The 23999-nt window shown below is 37.1% G+C and overlaps 2 protein-coding genes across 3 annotated transcripts in view; both read left to right on the forward strand.

Annotated features, from left to right (window-relative positions):
* Window positions 1–1581: 1581 nt before the first annotated feature.
* Window positions 1582–17471, forward strand: zcchc10 (zinc finger, CCHC domain containing 10). Of its 2 annotated transcripts, none has more exons than XM_086177124.1 (5): window positions 1582–3067; window positions 8958–9180; window positions 12198–12359; window positions 14467–14508; window positions 16954–17471. In XM_086177124.1, the coding sequence occupies exons 2-5, from the start codon at window positions 9140–9142 to the stop codon at window positions 17192–17194; spliced, it is 486 nt and encodes a 161-aa protein (XP_086033250.1). In that variant the 5' UTR covers window positions 1582–3067; window positions 8958–9139; the 3' UTR covers window positions 17195–17471. The 2 variants fall into 2 exon arrangements, with proteins under 2 accessions (XP_086033250.1, XP_086033252.1); XM_086177126.1 differs by lacking the exon at window positions 1582–3067 and adding an exon at window positions 8699–8804.
* A 1147-nt stretch (window positions 17472–18618) lies between these two features.
* Window positions 18619–23999, forward strand: part of aff4 (AF4/FMR2 family, member 4) — a 31065-nt gene continuing 25684 nt past the window's right edge. The window contains exon 1 of the mRNA XM_086177333.1: window positions 18619–18878. The gene's annotated coding sequence lies outside the window, so the exon portion shown is untranslated. The remainder of the gene's footprint in view (window positions 18879–23999) is intronic.

Here is a 23999-nt window from a genome sequence, read left to right on the forward strand (position 1 = left end):
AAGTGAACTTGAGGATTTTCTAAAGCTTGAATGGGTTTCACACCCCAAACCAATTTGCCATAAACTCTTATCTGATCTGCTATCAGTGGCATTTTACCCATAGAACACACTGAATGGATGTCCTTAGACTTCTGTCGAAATTCCAGTTTCATAAGAAGCACCCCTTTACATTGCATTGTCACTCCTAGACATAAAATAACACTGCAATAATCAAATCTTTGTTTAGTTGAGTTTTTCTGATGTCATCACCCAGACACATCAGCAGATACATACAGTATAATCCCTCCCTGAAGGCACTTTTGTACTTGGCCGCTATACCTGTTTCCTCCAAAGAGTATATTTTTACCATTCATTATTTTTACCATTCATATCATAAGTGTGTGACTTATTATCTTTCTTGTAGCTAACAGAGCCTTGCTTCACAGAAAAATGTTGAAAATCAACAGAGTTCTTTGGAGTTGTTTGAATGCATCTTTATACTGATTATTACAGCACGGCACTTTGTTCCCCTGTCTTGGCATTGGTTATAGAAATTGATTGAGATGTTATAAGTGGTTTGTAGATCATATCCAATAGATCTCATTCGCCTGTATTTACATCTGTCCTTGTGCTTCTGCCATCCTTTTACACATTTCACTTAGGAACCGCTCTTTTCACTGCATATTTGTATCTGGGTCACATCTGCATTTTGTCTCCATTAGAATAGTTACTCCACAATATGTCCTGTCCAAGACTCTCTCTCCTAAAGTTTGACTTCAGACCTTTGCATGGGTTGCTGTAATTTACGAATCACCATCTTCTTCCCTCCTTACCGTATTGTACCAGCAACATTGTCTTGATTATTCCAGACCCTAAAATCCTCTATGGGATACATTGGTTTGTGAAATAGAACAGCTCCTTCCTCAATCTCCTTTTCCCCTCCCTGCGATCTCACCTTACTGCCACATATCTTCACGACACAAAAGCCAAGTTTGTTTTATCCAGGATCCCGAAAAGCACGCAATGTCTAGTTTCTCCCTCCTACTTGCTACGAAATAGCTTGAAATCTCAAGCAACCGTGACAAGCTTTTTGCATAAAACTGTAGAATCAGCAAGTTTAAGATTCAAGATTTTTAACTGTAGTTGTGCAGGCACACTGAAATTTTGCAGCGAGAGCTTCCAGCTTGGAGTGGTAAGGTTAGTCATGAGCAAAGTGTAGGATAAAGTCCTCTATTAAATTCAGGATCTAAAGTTTTAGGAAGAATTTCACAATTTGGTCTGAATTCAACCGATTTGTTCTTTGAATAAATTTCGCATAATTCTAATTTAGCTCTCATGCAAGGATAGTCTTTGTTCTGAAGAGCACTCTCTAATACAAGCTCAGACTTCAAGTTTGCTCAGGAACAGTGAGAATTGCACCACTTCGTGCGTTGAAGTTAAGGCCACTGAAATGTTGCTAAACTTGTGACTGCATCGATCTTAAGCCAATGGATGGATGACTACAAGAGGATATGGTAATCAAGCAGTTAATGATTTTTGAGAGTGCAAAATAGGTTTGCATGAGAGGGATTTGGCCTGTTCAGTTTTAATTGCATAAGTTTCGGGTGTCTTGATATCAAACGCTGTAAGAGGACTGCAGATCTAGTGACTGCATATTACAACTTGAGAGAGTATAAGTAAAAAGACTGTATACTGGCGGATCAAAGGATCCTCAAACAGAAACCAAAGAGGCTGCAGTTGTCATCCTCAGTTAAGCAAAAAAAAAAAATCTCAGTATCTGAGTGCATTTACGAGTTGAGTTGTTGGCCATGAGTGTATTTGAATAAAGTGAAAGGGCCAACCGCAACATATAAATCTGTAGAGGCTCTGTGTCAGCGTTTACATACATTAAAGTGGGTTCATCACAGGGACATTGGGATCTGCTCAATGAGATCTATTTACCCATAAGAGAAATGTCTTTCTTATGGGTTGCAGAATATGGCAGCATCATCTGAAATGAAAGTGCAAACAAGGCAGGAATAGAGGTGAGCAGTTAGCTCACAATCATAACAATTATGGGAAAAAGTGTTGCGTGGAAAGAGGCTTATTGGATGAGACAGGATTCGATCATGCAATGAAAGGCAGAACAGAGAAAGGAATATTACAAGAAGCGTTGACAATTGAAAGGAGAATCAAAGTTGATGACTGGACACAAGTCATCTTAAACAAAAAAAAAAAAAAAAAATTACTGGAATACACCCATCAAGTCTTTGCAATCATGAGGCTGAATTTGTGGAAAATATTCTTATTATGTGCAAGGAAAATGAATGAAAGATAGACCATGAGGTCACATTTTCACAGAATACAACAAATGTATGAAAGAGTGGCAATGTACTGGTATATGGAGATGTTGCTGTGTGGATAAATATGCTTGAGTTGTTTACTTTATAAATGAGTAACGATGTTTTCCCGGCTGTCGGAGGGTTGAGCAATTGCATCGGAGGCATCATGATCCCCCTTGCGACATCACAGCCTATTCTATAATGTGTGTCAGAAAAAAAAGGACTGAAGGAAAAAGAAGATTAAAGACCGGAGTCGTACATAGGTCAGAAAGACGGCTATTTTCAACTGTGTAACATGACTGTTCCCTTTGTGGCATCACTGCCTGCTTTAAAATGTGAGCCCCCTCCTACCAAAGAAAGAAAGAAAGTAAGAGAGCTGAAAAGGAATGGATTTTGAAATTGGCAAGAAAGGGAAAGCAGTACCGTATAACCTCGCCAACAATAAAAACAAAAAGAACAGTTTGACTTTAAAGGCGACTTTAACAGCAGTCGACACAGGGGGGACTCAAAAGGGCCGACAATGAAAACCGCCCTAAAATCTCACCAGTGGGACGAGGAAGAAAAGGAAAAAAAAGAAGGAAGAGAAAAAGCACTCAAGGGGCAACACTTCCACACACCTTTCACTTTGGATGCACACTTTAATGGAAACAACATGAAAATAGAAAGTGGATTTTGGGAATTTCATGTCAGCTAAGATGGACTCCAAGCGATGATACGTCTTACTGGATCGAGCACAAATTATCAGCCGCTGAATTAAACTTTCTTTGGTAAGTCTGATCATGTTTTTAGATGTTTTTTCACAGATGAATAACCATGCCTTTCCTTATTACCTATTATATTCCTAAAGGATATTGATGTTATCCAATGTGATTTACTCTTCTGGACTTTGAGTGCATTGTGCGTCTCGATTCAACTTCAAGACTGTTTGTGTTTACCATTACCCATCGCCAAACTATGACCTTGATTCAGATACATTTCTGCTACATTTTCCGAATTTCTGCTGACCGATTTAGTGTTGTCGCTGAATTTTTCTCATCAAGAAATCCATTAACACCTGGCTTCCCTTCTTGAATCATTACGCTCAGGGGAGGGGAAAAGGAAGTACACTTAAAAAGTATCATTACAACACTGGTATTAACAAGGCTGTGACTTTCTGCTAATGTTGATCATATTATAATATTGTTTATAATACACCTTGTGCTAGTGGGCAACTAATTAAGTTTTGGTTTAGGATACACTACTTCACAGCGAGGGTATTGGTGGGTAATAATGTTAATATTCTGCCTGTTCAAGAACCTCCAGTGTTCACACAGGCATTTGGGAATTTAATTTATTGTTGTGAGTGTTGATTACAAAAAGAAAACTCATTTTAAAGTGTTTCCTCTTAATGGTATTTTTGGTCAGTTGTAATTATTGTAATTGCATATTGGAGAACATTCAGACATCAGAAGTATATACCTTCTTACTCGCTTAAAAAAATCTGGATACATAAACAGTTTAAAATTTAAAAAAGTATATATTTTTGGCATAAATGCCATGCAATTAATTTACAAAATAGCTGGTTATTCCAGGAAGTTTGCTTTCTCCATTCCACATCAATGTTCCATACTAATATAAATTCCATATTCATGGAATTCAAGATTGATTACATGCTTTGTTTTGTTTTTCCCCTACCTCAATATAAACTAGAGCAGTATAATTTTACAATGGTTGTATAAAGATTTATATTAGTTGGACCCATAGGGTCTTTGGTTTTGGCTTCTGCTTTGCTCTGAGCTTTTGTCATGCATGCTGAATATAAGATACAGGTTTAACGTAGCTCTCTATCAACTCTCTTTTTTTAATGGCGATTGTTTGTGCCTGTCCAAACCCTTCCTTGAGGCTGTTTCTTTCACACAAGTGAAAGTTTGTTTTCCCTCCCAAAAAAGTCAGTTTGTTTTCTGCTGTAAATAAGTATGCTGACAAACTGGAATCTTAAAACCGTCTGGATGGTGGATGTAGATTTGCTTATTGCATAAAATACAAACAACGTGACCAAGACTGGAATAGTAAACATGTCTTAATTCAATTCTTTCTTGTGTACTTAAAGAAAGTGGGAGCTTATTAAGGTGAGGTTAATCAGAAAAGGTTTACATTGCAGTGTTTACTCATGTAAGCCCTTAATGAAGATAAGTTCGTATTAGCACTGTCCTTGTAAAGAGGATGACATTGTGTTTTGCTTTTCCTAGGACAAATTAAGTGGTTCATAGAGTTGTAATACCAACCCCCTCGAACACCACCCAAAAAAAGCTAAACAAAGGCAACCTTTCAAAACTTCTGTGTGACATAATGGCTCCCCCAAATCTCCTTTGTGACATCTGCCCCCCCTGACTGTGTCTGTAAGATTGCATTAGACCCGGTGGGTCATCTGACATCTGACTTTCCCCCATTTGCATATTAAACACTCATTTATTTAACAGGTTTTCAATTTAAGAAATGCTCCCGTTGTTTGTGATAAAACAAAGTATTCTACCCTGATCCTGTTTTTTCCTGTTTGTTTTTTTGCCAAAAGCTACTGTTGCTTGGTACTACACTGTGTGTAACCATAGTTGTTGCAAGCCGCCCCCATCTTTTCTCAATCCCAACATAGCAGTTTTTGTGCTTTCATGTGGGACTAAAACTATTGTAATCAGAACATCCATTCTCCCATTCATCTACTCACCTTCTTTGTAAAGCACTGCCTAAATGTAAAAAAGAGTACCAGCAACAATAGGCAGTCAGTTGTCATGACAACAGAGTCATGATTAGTTGGTAGGACTCAGTTTTAAGGCTTTCTTTTTGAACATCTGATGCCATTCAGTTTAGATTCCTGAATATAACCAAGGATTTTTTGTTGGCCATGACGGTACCCTGTCTCTGTCAGTCATCCTCCTCAGGACATTTGTAGACCAGTACTTCTGGAATTGGTGGTTGTGTACATTTTTTGGAGTTACCAGGCCAACAGCCTGCAGGAGTCTGGCTCTCAGTTATTCTTGTTCTGTTCCTTGGAGGATCCCGGTGAGGTAGATCATGAAAGCATGGTTGTAAATGAGAAAAGTGATGGGAGATTAAGACCCACAAGCCAGATGGTGGTGAGCAAAGGGGGTGGGTAGAGAAGTATGACAGGATGTAATTAACTAACTTTATTTGAAAAGGAGTGGAGAAGTCAGACACACAAGGCTGCTGGGAGATGGAAACTTCCCAAAAAATGACAATTGTAGAAATGGTCAAATTTCCAGGATTGAAAGAGTAGGAAAGAATGAATTTGGTGGATGAAATCCTTTAACTTCTGCAATAACTCCTTGTGTTGGTGCAAGTGAATTACAGGAAAATTCAAAAATGAAACGTACGGAGAAACTCTGCTCCCCAAACACCAATATTTGTATTAGTTACACATATAGTGAAGTCCAATACAAACTGCAAGGGATGTGATGCTATGACTTCAAGGAGTTTGCCCTCAATTTCCAAGTATGCTGAGGTAATCATAATGTTGCAAAGAAATTATTTGAGGTCTTATAGCAAGAGGTGAAGGGATGACTCAGTGCATGTGGTTGATGGACCAACAGGTGTCATGAACTGATATTTAGTAGTAGATATCCAGAGCTGTTAAGACATTTAAATTGGACTTTGGTGTATATTTTTGAAAGCAGCAGTGTGTGACGTGCACAGACTAGTTAAGTCTCCTCGTCGTTAGTTGAAAAAGCATTCGGTTGTTTAATGAACAGTGACAAGAATATTTATCTGAGGGAATTAATGTGTGGTTTATCTTGGCTTGGTTTCAAACATCATGACATGTGATTTGAGAATGATCTCTGGAAGGACTTATCCAAATTGATCATTATCCAGTTGGTGAAAGATATGTATTTCTACGATATCACATTATTAGGATATTGACAAGCAGCTAATTTCGCTTAATGGACTGACAGAGATAGAAAGACTTGATAGGAAAAAGATCAGACTACAATTTTAGCTGCATCAAAGACCATCTGAAAACAATATGGAAGGATATGTTGAGGGAGACAGTGACATAAAAAAGCAAGACACACAACTCACACACAATTTGGAGGAAGGGACAAGATGGAACTATCCACCACTTGTCTGATGTGGAAGTCAAGAATGTCAGTGGGAAGGTGTGGAAAAAAGTAACATTCATTCATTATCTATCGCTTATGCTGCACTCATCAGCCTACCTCAGCTATTATTGGACAAGAGGCAGGTCACACCCTGGACCAGTTGATCGTCTCATTCACACATCCGGGCAACCTAGAAAATAACAAAAGATAAAAACTGGAAAAAGGGGAAGGTGCACAACTGTTAAAATGGTGTGTCTGGATTTATTCAATATTATGATAAGGAGACAGTTCTGAGGGCATCAAATGCATAATTGGGTCTTTTTCAGACAATTTGACTTGATCACTCAGTTTGAAAGCAATGATGGCTGAGGAAGGATAGAGCTGAAGATAGAGGCAGAAAAAAAGCAGGGCAACAAATGGATTTGACACCTTTGACAGAAATGAACATGGAGGGAGGGGTAGAACCTTGAGGGGGTGGTAATGCAACTGTCTGGATGTCGACTGTACGCAGAACATTTCCTTGCAACGAGCACGGAGGCTTGGTATGTCTGAAAGTAGAATATAAAATCCATGATACCCTACAAAAATCAGGTGTGCTATTTCATACATTATAATAAATGGAAATCATATGAATGTTCAGGTAACATAAATATGTCAGCCAGATTTTTTTAAAACTCCATTGATAGAATTCAAAAAATTACTACAAAAATATGGGTATTCTGACCTTTTTTTTTTTTTTTTTTTAAATTTCCAGTCAATATTTGTTAAAGTTTAAATCCCAACACCTTTTCTTTACTGCATTTATAGATAGGCCTTTTTTTAAACACATTTCAGAATAAGTTAATTTCATTTTCATAGTTACCCTATTACCGTATGTTTATGTTACAGAGGATACAATTTGATGTATATTGACTTTATATTATGGCAAATTTCCATGACTGAAAGAGTGGTTTCACAAATTAATTAACTTTATTCATCCATGTATATCCATGTATATTTTTGCTGGAGGTGTTGATTGCATCATTAGCACATATCTTATATATCTGTACTACTGACATTTACAGTCCATCAAAAATTCATATTATGACCAATTAGAAAATCAAGAGGATCCTAATTTCACACCTGATTTGAAGATGCTGCTTTAATTACAATTTCCCAGGGATGAGGAGATGATCACCTCATATTTGGAGTCTTACATTAATAAGCTTTAACACCCCACCCCCAACACACACACACATACACACAGGATGCAATGACTGCAGTGACAAACAGCCACTGATGCTGACACTGGAACTTGATTGTAATCAATATGCATATAGAACGACACACCTATGAACACAAGTATTGCGAGCATAGATAATGCTTCTTTTTCTTTTTCTTCATCTTCTGATGTTTGGTAACCAGAGCTCTTGCCTCAGTCTTCCCTCTGTATTCATTGTGATCCAAGTTCACCATTCTATTTTCTTCACCCCCTCCCCACCCTTCTGTTCATTGCTTTCAAAATCAGATTACCAATTCAATTTTACTTTGAAATGTCATCTAAAATCAAAAGGAGATAAAAAAGGAGATATAAAGGAGATAAAAACATTTCCTTCAGTACTATTTCCATAAAGGAAGTCACATGACTTTGTGTGATAAACAGTGTACTAGTCAGATTACTGTGCTCAATAATCCTAATCCTGCTCAGTAGTACATCTACTTTGTGTATTATTCCTCTTCTTCTAAAAAAAGTCCTTCTCTGCACTGGACTGGAGTTAAATGTCTCCAATTTATTTAATAAACTGTCTATACTTCTGTCACTTGTGAATTTCCTTTTGCCACACTATGTATATAAATAAATTTATAAATTTAATAAATTAAATTTTACTTTGAATTTCCCCTGTTGTTTGCATGACATGTGAGTGTCCTGTAACCCTGGACATTTTCAGTTTTAATGCATGTAAGTGCTGACATAAAATAAATACATATTATTGTGTTGCTCCAGAAAATCAATAAATTTTGTTTTGCTCAAAAACATATGATATTGAGAGAAAACAACCATAGTTCTCCTTGTCTCTGAGGATCATTCAGCCCAGTATGTGGCCCAAACTCTTAATATCTACCAATATAGTCTCCTGTCCTGTTACTTTATTGAATATCAAGTAAGTCCGTTCCTCTTAAAATAATTTTGAAATTGTCTGACAATTGCCTCTATGGCCTCCACTCAGAATTTCACATATTGACCCACTCAATATTCAACAGGTTGCCGTTAGAGCGAATAATGCCATCTGGTGGTTATTAATGTAAATACAAGTACAGCAGGAATGACGTTAAACGATAACGTCAGTCCTCGTATTGGGATTCCCAACAAAATAGCCTCTTTGATTACAAAGGGAAGGTAGTACTTGTGGTTTATACTTATGCATAAAACTAGGTAAGAATTAATTACATGCTAATTGATTCGTGCCTTTATCGCTCCATAATTCCTCTGTCGGATGTTGTGTGTTCCCGTTGCCATTTCAGCCGAATTGCTGTGAAATGTGTCAACTTTCAGCGTTTCCTATTTGATTCCATTCTTTTTTTCCAGACAAACCGTGTTTTATACGGTGAAGATCATTCTTTCGGTGTGACGAATCGAAAGGCGGTGAAAAGTGAAGCTTTGTTTACCTCCGAAGAGTTGCGGCCTTCGGTTGGAGGCGCCACGAACATTCGGTAACCGGAAGTAGGTGTTAGCATTTTACCAACGAAGAAGAGAACTCAAACGGAAACATGGCAACCCCCATGCACAGAATAATAGCCAGGAGGCAAGCGTGAGTATATTCAATAAAAACTAAACGAATCCGTGTTCTTTTCCTTTATTTGTTGTGTATTAACAAAAAGTCAACTGTGCTCGTTAAGCTTTGTTGTCGTTAAATATCCTATACTTGAAAACTGGAGGGTTCAAATCCAGCTCTGTTGTCCGGCGCCTTCCTTTCGACACGATTTTTTACCCACGTATCTATTTCTGACCACAACTATCAAAATATTTTTACTCCATTCCGTTTAATCCTCAGTAACAGGATAAATGATGAGATTTTCTGGCGTCCATGTAACAGTAAATAATTTATCTATGTATGTATGTCAAAATATTGTATTGTTGTCATGAGGGAGATATTAATTGCTGTATGGGATGAATTCTGCATATTATTATTTATTCGGTTCATTAACGAAATTTTGATTTTGCATTCTTTTCAGAGTTTTTCCACAGAATGTCCTCTTGCAGTTTTAGTATAGACATGTACTCTCCCTTAAAACAACTGTTTGTGTCATTTTTCTTGAATGGCTTGACCATGAGATGCTTTGGTTTTGAGTCTTGAAGCTCAAACATACAAAAATAAGCTCCATCCAGACCCATGAAATTTGAGTGGTGCAGACATTTCTACTGCAAGTTTCTCCAAAATCCTGCAGCCTAGTGCTCATTAGAATGATTCAGATAGATAGCATTTCAGATCAGGGAGGGGGAAAATGTATTTTTTAATCTATAAATCACTCATCTATCTTGATTAGAGTTGGCCAACCAGTTCGAGACTAAGAGCCATATTTCTTGCTTTGTTTGTGCAAAAAGCCATCACATACATTGGCACATATGAACTGCCCCCATCGTTTTCTCTCACTCTCACACAGAGACCTTGACCCCAAGATTAACTGTAAATGTTACACATCAACATGGTAATAACCTAAACTGACTCCTACATTTTTAAGACCACAGGCCAGTCATTTAAATAATTAACATTTTGTGCACGATGCATGGCTTTTCCAAAAAGTACCAATTCAATTAAAAACTGAACAAAAAGATTCTTAATACATTGAATAAAATTAGCTTTAGAAATACCTTTTTTCTCAAAACTGACATTCATTTATAAGGGGACAGAATCCATTTTAACAGCATTTTTTCTTTTGCCGTACATGTTGCTGGGTCACATTTCTGGCAATTTTTGCCTCGAGCCATTGTTTTTAAATTTAGTTTGTTGTCAGTTGTTGCTACTTGAAGCAGTTCTTTCATGTGTGTCCTGTTAGAACAGATCAATGCTTAAATTTCACGTTTCAGGGTAGAAAACACTAACTCGAAGATGTATGTCGACCCAGAAATTGAAAGTATCTTAAGCGCAGCCTATTTGACATTGTGGTATTTTTCAATTTGGCACACTTTTCTAGAACTTAGTGGTCTCTTCCCTTAAAGCTGGTTTCTGTTTATCATCTTCACAAAGATTATCTCCAACTCAGCCGCAGTCTCATCTGTAACCAGTGGGACTTTGAAAAAGGCCGTCTCCACATTAAATGGGTCGACAAGGAATGTAATCTGTGGCCTTTCCAGTTGTGGATCACGGAACTAGGTCACAAAATTTTCACACCGGTTTTCAACCATTGTTACATATCTTACTATTTGCTTATTCAAGGCAGCGCTGGTGACTTGCCCTCTGGCTTTAAGCAGTGGGAAAATGCCTTAAATCATCCTTTTGAATATGTGTCTTGAACAGCTTCAGTTTTTTGGCAATTGCAAACACATTTTGCACCAGGTCAGGCAGAATTATTAACTTACCCTGCAGAGTTTGGTTCAGTATGTCCAAATGATAAAGCTTGCCAATCAAAAAAGCCAGATCCATAATCCATTAACTCATTGAAGCGAGAAAGTACCTCGCCTTCTGACAGACATCTCACAGTGCATTGTAGTGCCAGGTCACCCGGAGGACCTTGGTCCAACTTGGCCATGACATTCTTGGATTGCCTGTGGTTAAGCACATGTGGGCAAATGTAGTTTCCAGCCATCAGGTTGTCTTATTTCAGTGATTTTGACAGTTACTCCCTGTATGTGATACAGTGAAAATTCCAAAACTGGAAAAGTTTGTTCAGCTTTGCACAGCCTTTTGCACAAGCTCTTTCACAGTTCCAAAGTAGCTGTCGTCCAATGGCTAATGCAGGTAGTTTCTATATGGGAAGATTATCTTTCGCAAATGCTGGTCCCACCATTTCTTTCACATCTATGCCATGGGTTGTGTCTTTTAATGGCACAATATCAAGGAGTTCCTCTTTTATCACACAATTGTTCGACACAGACCGGATATAATGCCAGCTGAGGCTTTGGTTTTTCTGAGGTGAAGTGAATTTAGTGAGAAGAACAGTAATAAATCAGGGTAAACTGTCAAAGAATGCTAAAAAAACAGAGATGTTTTCCTTTCAGGGATTCAGTGTGTAAAAAGTTGAATTATGAATTGTATATATTACAATCTTGGGAAAGTCTGTTGTATAAAATTTCCCCTCGACACTTTGGTCCAAAGCTGGATATCAGGAAAATAGCATGTGATGTTTTGCTTGTATCCATGTAGAGTTGTGGTGCAAATATACCTACACACATTGCAGACTATGTGACTGGCAATTTTGAGTGAAATGTGTTTCACCTAGCAAATGGTTGGAGGCAACTCAAGAAATCCTTGAATAGGTTGAAATCTTTCATTGTCAGATAGTAGTAACGTAGCTGCACAATTTCAGAAACGGTAAATGGTATCCACTTATAGAGCAATTTCATCACATTTCAGTTTCAGAACACTTTAGTTGGATTACATTCACTCTCCGACAACAGCAGAGGTGGCATCTAAGGCGCTAATTGCCTTGGGAATGAATGGGGGATCAGTTTTTTGCTCAAGGACAGTTGCAGACAAGAGGAGCCAGGTTTTTTAACCAACAACTTTCCGAATGGCGGGACATCTGCTTTTCCGACAGAGCCACACTATTGATTGTCAAATTAATTACTGCCATAAAATGTACTCTCTCTCTTTCTCATTCCCTCCAGAGAGGCAAACAAGCAAAATGTACGTTGTCAGAAGTGTTTGGAGATGGGACACTGGACGTATGAATGCACCGGGAAGCGAAAATATGTACACAGACCCTCCAGAACAATTGAGATGAAAAAGAAACTCAAGGAGATAGAAAGTGCATCCATCAGCATCATGGGGTAAGACGGCTCCCTCAGTTCCCTGCTTGGCTAGGTGCGGCAGGCTTTTGCTGACTAGTTTGTTAAACAAACATTTTGGAGTTGCTTTTGATTAAGCCGTGTGTCTGACTCATCTTTGAGCGAACCCCTGGTTTGATTTAAATGTGATTTATTCATGTGTTATTCCGCTCTTTTTTTTTTCTGCCCACATCGGTATTCCTCAAAATGTCCAATCTCGCATTCAACAAATAAGAGACATAAGGGTTCGTTGTGACACCCTTGAACTGTTTTTGCAGTCTAGCAGTGTATCTCAATCCAGCTTAAAGAGGCTACTCCCATTGGGAAGTTCCCTTTCCATTAGATTTTGTAGTTTGCTGACAGCAATGTTTAGGTAGCTTGTATGTGTCATGTAGCATCTATAAAAATGTCAGGAGCCCAGTTTTCCTAGCAGAATACTATTCCAAGTATTGCATTGCTTCTGTCAGCTAGCATTCTTCCCATGATGCATCCTGGTCTTCTAGGTAAATAACGCACCTGTATCTGGGTGTCCCCATGGTGCAAAAGAGAATGTCATTCATCTAACCAGGCCACACATATGCAAATCTTTCTATTGAAGGTGAACCTTACTTAATTAAACATTACTAGAAAAGCGCTGTTGGACATTTGTTTTGAAGGACATTCATTCCATAGTACAGACTGATTTTCCACTTCAGTTAATATTGGTGTGATTGCGGGCAACGAAAAACGACCACAACTATGTGGTCACACAAGGAATGTTTGCAGTGTAATTTCCTTTCATTTAAGATCAGTGCCTTCTATTTAACTAATATTTTGTCACTGTGTTTATGGTCATATATATCTGTTTGTGGCATTATTTTGTCAGCACAGTCCTGTAAATTAAGTAACTCAAAAAGTTTTAAATGTATGTGGAAACTTAACATGGGTCCAGATTTCAGGCCAAAGAAGTAATTTCCTGAATGATGTGCCCTGAAAAAAAGAAGATTGCAATGAGATAAATATGCTGTGCAGGCAATTATGGGCTGAGTATGGAGAATGAAATCAACCTTCACATTGTGTGTGTGTGTGTATATATATATATATATATATATATATATATATATATATATATATATATATATATATATATATATATATTTATTTTATCAATGATCATCTCCAATGAATATATGCACATTTTAAAGGTAGCCAGATACTAGGACGACTAATCCTGTGCCAGTAGTGAAAGACAGGACTTAGAGATGAGATCCTCATTTCTTCATATTGTATACACATCGTTGGTGTCACAATAAGATGATGTGAAATCGTGCTTCCTGGTTGTGTGTCATCAGCCAATGGGAAATGAACAGAGCCAAGTCACCAATCACTGTTACAATGTTCTAGTTACAAAATATTTGATGACCGATTGGTTCAAAAAATTCCAAGACACAATGTGGTGTTAATCTGTTAGAGCACCAAAGCATTGTTGTATTAGAATGTAGAATGATTGCGCAAAATTGTGAACGCATATTTCTCTTTTAAGGGACAATTTCAAGTTATTGCTAGAATTTAAAATTATTGCACAATACTGTTAATACGTATTTCTCTTTTAAGGGACAATGTCAGTTTAAATATTTCAGTTTTTGAATAATGAAATGGGTTTTTTGTGATACATAAATCCATAATAATCAATGGCACAAGACAGGTTGTGTGATCATTGCGACTCATTGTTTATAGATTTAACATCTAGCCGTTTTTTTAAATTCTATAATTGTAGTGGTTAATTCAACTCTTTGTAATCTTATAGCATGTATATTACGCAAATGTACTCTTTATTTTGTTTGCAACTCTAAATTCACTTTCAAAACCAAGCTTTTTAAAAATTACTGATGACATAACCTTGAATTGCTATCATTTTAATTGACATCTGATCTATCAGTCAGATAGATTGCTATTGATTAGCGTAAATGTAATTGGCAGCTCAAAAAAAAAAATGAATGTGAAGCTTGATCCAAAAGCCGGTAATTTGTCTTTTGCTTAACTGGATGTTTTTGGAGTTTTGAAGTAGTTGTATTATATTAGTTATTTTATGTTGTTACAAGTGTTAAGACTGTTTTTCTCCCCGCTACAGACCAGGAAGAGAGGGCTCCAATGAGAAGAAAATTAAAAATAAGTAAGTAAACCCATTGCGGTAATTATAATTCTACAGTGTTATGCTGTATTAGACTGAGTGATATGGTATTTGAATGTTGTGCAACAGACCTACTGTCCCCTCTGTCTTCTTTCCCTTTCTTTTCGGAAGAAAATGTGTTTTTCAACAAATGTTGGTGATAGGCTGAAAGTTATAGTTAGCGATACTGTTGAACTCACTTGAGGTTGTGCCATTTGTTTTGCCTTTTTCATTCATAAAAACTGGATTAGACTTGTAATGAGATTTCCAAGTGTCCTCGTTTGAGTTATGCAATACCACAAATTAGAAAATGATTTGATTTTGTTTTCTTACTGCATGTGCTTTTGGTGTAGCCTTTTGTCATCAATTCATCTGTGGATTTTACATGAATGGCCAAAACTAATAGTTTACCAGGAAACAGAAAAGTCAAACAATAATTATTTTTTCTTCATTGCCAAAGGCATTCCAGGATAGAAATACACACTTACATCTAATACACGAGAAGCAATGTACAAAGTCTTTAACAAGAAACAGTGCAGGGAAAATGAAACACATTTATTCAGCGGGCTTCTTGTAATTAGACGCAAATTTATGATGGACTGATCATTCCCTCAGATGCAAATGTAATCACAGGACGGTTAAATGGGTTTGGATGTTGGCTCCCATGCAGGCCATGTGAGGGCTGATTCTTGTTTGTTTGAAATAAAAGCTTACTGACCGTAGAGCTCCTTTCAAAAGAAGTCATCACCAAATGATGTTTAAGCTATTGTCATGTAACTGTAAGATAACACCCGGAGTAACGTAAATAATACCTTAACATGAGATTGTTCTTTAATAATTTGTTATTTTAAGCAGTTTGTTGGTAACAATAACAGGCTCGTCATGTTGGGGATGCTTTATTTTATTGTTAATCTGATCAGCCATTTGCACATTCAATTAATGGATGTTTATATCTTGTGATTTCACGTAGACAGACAGATAAAATGGTCTTGCTAGTAGTTTTCTTCTCACTCTTTGCCCGAGGGAGATTTTCCCGAGCCTTGTTAATAATAGATAATTGCTAAGTACACACGTCAGAAGGGCTGGTGGACTTTGCAGCTGGTATCTTTCCATCAAAAGGTAACCTTTTCTTGGCATTTCATGTTTGACTCAATAAAGGGGCCTTAATAACCAGTGTTTTACACAGTTTTCATTTCACCATCTCTCCTGACAGCCCCATATCTCTTAAGTGAGCGGCAGCGGAATCATTAAGCTAGTTATTAAGTTGTTGATTAAACGTTGGTTTTCTTCGAAGGGCTGGACTTGGCACCACGCGGTCACACGCTAACTTCCAAAGCTCCACTCGAAATAACAAACAATTTTCCTAAATGATTATGCAGATTATAAATGTGCAATAGAGACAGGCGAGACACTGCAGCTGCTGCTCAAAGGCAGGTTGGAAAGGTGGATGAGAAAAATTAGTGACAATGTCAATGTGTAAAAGATACAAGTGACTGATTAGACAACTTAACAATATCACTAGCTCAACATTAGAGTGCAATAGATTCTTACATTAAGACACAGGAAAAGGTGTTCAATGAAATCCACAGCACAGCTGTAGATTTTATTGAAAATGATCATATTACTCTCATGTATTCTTACGGCATATAAATTTATGTTACCGTCACTCTGCCAGGTAAAGCATTGCTAAATAAAGAGGGCTAAATAAAAAAATGCCTCCAGAATCCTTAATTATTAATTAGAGGGCTTTAGTGAGTTACTTGGTCTCAGTGAGGATTAAATCGACCATAAAATTCATGAACAAATAACAATGAACTTAGTCACGGCTAAAATAAAAACAATAAGACACCAGCAGTACTGCAAGCATGGAGACCAGCAGGCGACTCCCTTTGCAAGGGACCTGCCTCGTTACTTGCGAGTAATTTCTCATGTTCAGCTCTTTATAACTGATCTTTTTTTATGGGTTTTAATTGGCCTAGAGCATGTTGATGTTTCAGCACAAGTTACCACAAGAATATTCCCTCCAAAAAAAAAAAAACTGAGCTGCTTCATTTTACTTAAAATCCCAGTTGAAGGCTGAAGTTATCTTTAAACTACTAATCCTGCTTGGCAACATTCCACTCTGGGCTCCAGCATCAATCTGATGTGCCATCAGGTTTTTGCTGTAGCAGTGCTTCTCTGTCGGCAGGAGAGATCGATGCTATCAGTCATCAGAGCAGGTGTAAGAAAGATATGGCTGGCACAAGAAGTGTCAAAGATCCCCAAAATACCCATACCCTCATGATGCCCCGGTGGAATCTGCTCTTAGTTTCTTTCGAGCAGCTGTTGAAAGTTTTCAATGTGGTGGTTCTTGAAACCTCACTTATGTATTTTTTTTTGTGTGTTTGTTAAAGTATCTGAACCCAGTATGTTGGTTTATCTGTGTTTGTTTGCGCCACTTGCTCTCAGGGTTAAAGGCTCCGGTGACAGCAGCAGTGATTCAGACAGCTCCTCAAGTGACTCATCGGCAGACAGCAGCAACTCCTCCAGCTCCTCCTCGGATGACAGCGACAGCAGCAGTGACAGCGATGATGACAGCTCTTCCTCCTCGTCTTCCTCCTCCTCCTCCTCATCCTCAGACAGCTCAGACTCCGGAAGCAGCAGTGATTCAGATCAGGGGCCTCCAAAGAAGAAGAAAAAGAAGAAATGAATAAAAAGCGAGGGGAAGTTGGTTTTGCTTGTTGTTTTAATGAATTACATTTTAGCCGTCTACAATTTAGTTTTCCATCGTAAGGGCATTTATTCCAAGTTGTCCTGACGAGTGTTTCAGTTTGAAATATCGTGCAAATCTAAATATTCATGTTTGAAATGGTGATTTTGTACTAAATTATATTTTAGTCAAACTTAATTTGTACAGTTTACATACCGTGACATCATATAACTAAAAATTGGTTAATATGGAAATCTTTTGATGGCTACTGAATAAATATGGCTTGTTTAATATGACTCTGTTTGATGTCTGGAGGACTTCCAAAATTGTGGCTTCCTTTAACCCAGCTTGTTTGACTGTGAATCCATTTTAAATTTTTGCAAAGTCCAAAAAACAAATTAAGTCCAATATTTATAGATGTACTACTAACACTTTTGACTTCATTAAGGAAACTAATCACCAGTTTAATTTTGCTTGATTTTGTATTTCTCATGAAAAAGTAGAGTTTAACCTGATGCTTGGATGTAAAATTTTTTACAGGTTTAATGAATTGATTATGAGACAATTTGTAACAGGTCTGCCAGGACAGATTCTATAGCGAATGCTTCTTTCAATGTAACTGTAACACCACGTCCTTTTTTTTAATTATTATTCTTATAAAAAAGTATAGTATAGGCTGATGTTTAGATGGTACAAATCCAATTCAGGTTTAATGATGTGAGTATGAAATAATTTGTAACAGATCTTCCAGGACAGGAGTAAATGATTGTATGGCGAATGATTATTTCAACGTAACCTTAATGCTACAGCCTAGTGGACAACACATGTCTTGCATGTGTGGATTAACCAAGATTTTTAAGTATTTCCTCTAGGAGCACCAGAGTTACTTCGAAAGGGCATTAACAACGCCCTTTATCAGAAGAAATTGCGGATTTAAACGTGTGGGTCCTGTCGGTTTAACACAAACACCCAAATTGGAGTAAAATCAGCTGGGTGTCAAAAATGTGCATGAGATTCATCCAAATAAGAACTGTCTGTGCGTCACTGATGTGTCTCGTTCACAGTAAGATACAATTATTTTCATAATTTTCGAGATATGCGCGAAGAGTATTTTTTTAAGAGTATAGAGTATTTTAAAAGATTGTTTCAATGTATTTGCATCTAACAAATGACGCTTCACCTTTATTATTTTTTTCATTTTTACCCCGGAATTCGTCCTTATTTTACTGTCGAAACTTGAGATGTAATTTTATGTTTTTTTTTTTTAATTAATGCATTTTTAATTTATTTCACCTTTACTAAAAAAAATCCCCACGTTTGCGTGATTTAAGTTGAGTGTTGAAATGTCCGACTGCAGCGAAGGCACCACAGCTTGCTGCTCGCATGAATCCAGTTCTGTCTGTGGTACCTGCTGACTGCTGAACTTAGCTAGCAGCCTTACCTATCACTCACTTCTGACCTGGAATAATAACATGACCGAACGACAATATGACTTTGTTTTGTTGTTCGCTCGGTGAACAGGCGCGTTTTGTGGAAAATATGGAGACTATGAATTTGGTTTTGGTATTTTAGGTGTTTTAGCATTTTGCTAAGTCCATTTTGCGTGTAATTGGAAGTGGAAAAGACAAAGAGAAAAGAGCTTTCCAATAGCTAGAATGGTTTGGGCCTAGAAAGAAGACAAGAGGTAAGGATGCCGGATATTACGAAATGCCTTATTTTTATTTAAACTTGACTGAAATGTTAGTTGGCTTTAGTTTTAAGTGTTAGTATACATTTCACCATGGATTTTTTGTGGCTTTGATGCTAGCTAGCCGCTAACCTCGCCTTAAAATGGCATTAGCAGCTTTGCTTAGCTAACGTTATGCTAAAGCAAAGATACAGGTAACGTTGGTCGACAACGTCCCCCTACATTTATACACCTTTCATATAATCTTGAAATCACTAAAAACTAATTGAAGTCATAAAGGAACACCGGTCACTTTTATTCTTGCGACGTCTTTCCGGTCTTGGAAAGTAATGCCAAGATAAACGGCATTGTGACATTGGTGTTGTTTTTGTTCCTCTAATGTTAGCTAATAGTGCGAGGTCATGACGTTTAATGTCTGTATTTTTACTTTACCAGTGCGTACATGAACCAGATTACTTATTCTATAATTTCCTCACCCTAACAAAGTACACCTGAATGCCCGAGTTACCCGGAGTGTTTCTCACGAAGTCGGTATTACGCGATTCAGCGTCGTGAAATAATCTTCACTTCGATCGTTCGTGTGCTGAAATGTATATTCTTTTTCATTTTTGTCGAAATATTACTCATTGAGCTCAGAGGCCATTAGGGTGACTAGTTTTTCTAACAAGGACTAGAAAAAAACTTGTGTGTATTCAGCAGGCCTTATACTTTTATGTCCAGCAAGTTACGGTCACCCCTCCTTGTTTTGAAACAGAAACAAATTATCAGCGAAAACTGTTTTGAACAGCACAACATTCGTCTAGCTTAGATCCAGATGAAGAAAAAACAGCTGATAGGCTTTTCTAGGAAGCCATTTTGCTACAAAAGGGGGAAGGGCCAGAAAATATCTAAACTGTTGAGATCACGAAGTTACTGACAACGAGTCTCGGCGTGAATGATTAATATCTTACAAGACACTCTTGACATACGAAGCAAGGACAGTACACTACCTGCCTATCTTGGTCGACATATCAGGGTGGGGGAGAGCTAGGGTCATGAACTAGTTTATTGGAGGCTGCTGTCAACTGGAAGAAATACTTTGGATGGAAGCTAAACTTGAGCTAGAGCTTGAATTTTGTTTGAATACTCAGTGTTGAGGAGGCAAGTTATGTCCCCCCCCTAATTACTACATGTTAAACCATTGTTAATAGCTTAGGAGTTTCAAGACATGTGTTGGTTGTCTTGAAAACAAAAAACAAGAACTGCAATACTGCAATAGATAAGATATATTTGGAAACAAAACTCTTATCCCAGATCATCTGATTGTTTGGTGTGTGTGTGTGTGTGTGTGTGTGTGTGTGTGTGTGTGTGTGTGTGTGTGTGTGTGTGTGTGTGTGTGTGTGTGTGTAATTTTTTTATTTTAATTTCTTTAGCAGACTTTCAAGAGGCAGATGATAGGGAAAAAAATGTTTCTCACAAAATAACTATAGTGGTTTAAGACTCGTATATGTGAGCCCATCAAAAGAGCTGAACAATATCTTCATCTCAAGCATTCACAGCATATTTTGACACATCTGAGTTTGAACCATGTCAGTCACCTGTGCCAATATATAGTAACAAACACAGCTTTTTAAACCACTGCCTGACACACAGAGTATCCTGTAACGCTTAAAATTTTAATTAGAATACTGAAAGTAAACAGGGGTCAATGTAGTGGGAACATAATCAATCATTAATCAGGGTTTTCTAATAATAAATGAAACATTTTTTGACAATAGAATTACATGAAGACATGCCAGATGTTTTAATACGAAACTAAAGAAATCTCACACCATCGCTCATTACATTGATTAAAAAGATACAAACATTGATTGCCATCATAACAATTTAGTGAAATAATGTTACTGGACACAAACTCTCAAAAGTGCAATTTATTTCCTCCTCCGCTGGTATTATTTAAACCTTCTACTGGTATTGTGATACCATGCCCGTATGATGATACCAATGCTTTGAATCTGTAATTCTTAATACATAAGAACATAATTGAGGTAGACAACAAGGTAGATATCGGTTTGTTTTTTTTCCTGACAGAAAGACACTTTTTAAAAGGCAGAAACATGTCAGGTTTTCCAAACATTCTTGTCAGATTTGCAGTATTTGATGATTGTGAGAGAAAAGTTAAGGCCCTATGAATTACACAAGCGTTACTAACAATGGAATGAATTTTAGATACAGAAAATCCCAGGACTTGCCAGAATGGGGATGCAATGATAAAAATGTTCTCTGCCTGACTTCTGTTTTTCAACATTTTTAAACAAACATTTTTTGAACATTTTTAACCATATCTATCGATTGCGCTAGTCTTATGTCGTAGCTGGATTGCATGCATTTGGCACGTAAATCAGCTAACAGCAAGAATAAGGACAAAGGGCTGAAAGTCATTCAGCAACTATGTTGTATTAGGTATCAATATTTTGTCAATGGAAAACCATTCATAGTCATTTATCAGATCATCGATTGCTAAGTCTTAAGTAAAGTGAATCACGAAAAATGAAGCAGCTTGCCACTTGACAATTTGAAATTATTTGAAATGTACTGACTGTCACCACTTACAATTGACTCAGAAATCACATTCTCCTGTCTCAACTTCTCACGTTCTGAGGCCAAAAAAAACAAAAACGAAAAAAAGAGTTTCCATATTAGTTTTCATTTCAATTTGTCATATAGTTATATTCAGTACTGTTAATTTTTAAGTGTGATTCCCATATTTATAAGTATAGATATTTTCAGAAACCAAGTAAAAGTTTAACAAATTGTGTCGCTGCAAGGAAAAAAATGAAGTCTTGGAATAAATATGTATTACATGGGAAGCATGAAAGGGCAGTGAATGGTTTGTTCTGTCTTTTTCTGACTGTGACGAGGTCTTCTGTGAAATCCTCTCACTTCCTGTGTAGGTTTGTGCTCTGTGGCTTTAGTGTTGTTTCCTCTGTAGCTAACCACTGGTCACACACTGTTGTTCAAGATGTTTTTATGGTGAATTGTACGTCCACTCCAGTCAGGAATGACTTCTTTGCTCCTTGGGCTTTGACACATGCATTAGACACGGCTGTTTGGAAAATGATCAGTACGTTTCAAGCAGCTTTAACAACTGACTATCAATCGTGGGCTCTCGCTTTCAATACTTGGATATTTATTTCCATGTTAAATTCAAAAGTTTGTCAAAAAAATCAAACTCCCATGTTTGGGGCTTTAATTACATTTAACTTAATCAGGTTCCAGATGCTGTTTTCCCTCTGTTATCTTCCCCTGCGTATTGCTCACACAATATAAAAATATGCTAATCATCAGTCATCTCCTTTTTGTTTTTTCTGAGAAGGTTAGCTATTTGGCAGCCAACGAATGTAATCTACTGAAACTTGAATAGCAGTATCTTGGAAAGTAATGTAGTCTTAAAAAAATAAGCTGAGAAATTCAATGTCTAACTCAAACTCTAACAAATGTGAATAAGCGGGTGCATGTGATACTCACAGCTTTTGTGAAACCGATTTGATTTTGGACATGATACAGTTTTTAATATCCAAACTGATGTAATCTTGTTCTTTAAAAAATATACATGGATTTAGAAATGATTACCTTTCTAATGAGTGGGAAACTTGTAAAATGTTCAGGGATGATTGCATTGGAACATTATAACGTTTAAGATTACACCAAGGTCGTTATTACTGGCTACGAAAGGGTGCTGAACAGGCTCATTTCGAGGCTTAGATAAGTAGATAATCTGAACTCATTCAAAAATAATGTTAATTAATTCCTAATGTTTGAGAGTGTGATTGACAACTGGTTTATAGTTTAGAGATATTGTTACCAACAGTCAATACAATAAGTTACCCTGAATTTAGAAAGGACAAAAAAAATGAACATTAGCACTATGAATTTCAATGGTAATAGTGCATAGATACTGTAATTTCTTTTAATCAAAAAGTTATGATTATGGCATGGGCTTGGTTACTGTTAGAAAACAATGGTTATGTTATGTCTAGAGCTGACTTCTCTGAGCTCCAGTTCTCAAAAGAGAGAATAACTGAAATTTAAGTACTGTGGTTTGATCAGTGCCCATTTTTAATTAATTTGGGAAATCCCATATTTCGTATCTTCTAGGCTACATGGAGTTGGATCAAAATTCAAAAGCTAGTATGTGCAATGCTATGGGGTAATAGAACAGCTTTGGTGAAGGCTTTGTTCACGCTGAAAAGTAAACTGAGTTTGGAACAACCTGTGCTTCCGTCTAGCTGCTATATTTATCAGCTACATCGCAGTTTGTTACAATCTTCACCTGTCTTTGCAGTCAAAGAGTGTGGGCACTACACTGTCTGGTGTTAAAGCGCAATCTGCCCCTTGAACACTAAGAGAAAAGGATTTTTTTTTCTAAACAAGCAAGAGTCTCAAGGAATACCTCCTTTATGTTTGTGAAGGTTCTCAGTCATCCCAAGTCAGTCATTGTCAAATATAGTCATAACATGGCAAAAGCCTCTCAGGTGAGAGGTGAAGCGTCTTAAAGAAGAAAAACTCAACTTTCAAAACTAAGATTTGACAAGAACACTACCTTTGATTCTTCAAAATTACTGAGCTTTACCAGGGGGAAAAAAAAACACAATTACAAGGTAAAATTTGCATCTGTCATCTTTTTATAGGCCAATCTCAGGTTCGGAAGAAGAGTATATTTCCAAAAAAACAATAGATACGTTTTAAAATTGGTTGTTTTGCCTTTGCACTGATTTGAATTGAGGTTTAAGTGACATCACAATTTTCAAAGTGTTCTAATGTTGGTAGGTGTGTCGTTGGTATAAACTCATTGTAATGTTTGAAATAATTCAGTGAACAGGTGTGGTTCATAAGTGTGGAAGTCCGCATGACACATTTCTGAATCATGCACTCAAAATGTTTGTTAACCGCTTCATTGAAGAGTCTCTTCTTAGTCACAGCATTTATTAAATTGGTTCTCCTGTTCTGAGTGTGGATGTTAATTTAAAAGCACATTAGTAAGCAATAGGTTAATACGTTTCTATTTTTATATGTAGAAGGGCAGATGTCCGAGTGTCAGATTTATCGCAGACTCTTCTCTGAGTAACAACGTTGTGA

The sequence above is a fragment of the Fistularia commersonii genome, chromosome 29 (genome assembly GCF_037954325.1).
Source record: "Fistularia commersonii isolate RoL2024-O1a breed Wild chromosome 29, RoL_Fcom_v1.0, whole genome shotgun sequence".
In the NCBI taxonomy this organism is placed as follows: Eukaryota; Metazoa; Chordata; class Actinopteri; order Syngnathiformes; family Fistulariidae; genus Fistularia; species Fistularia commersonii.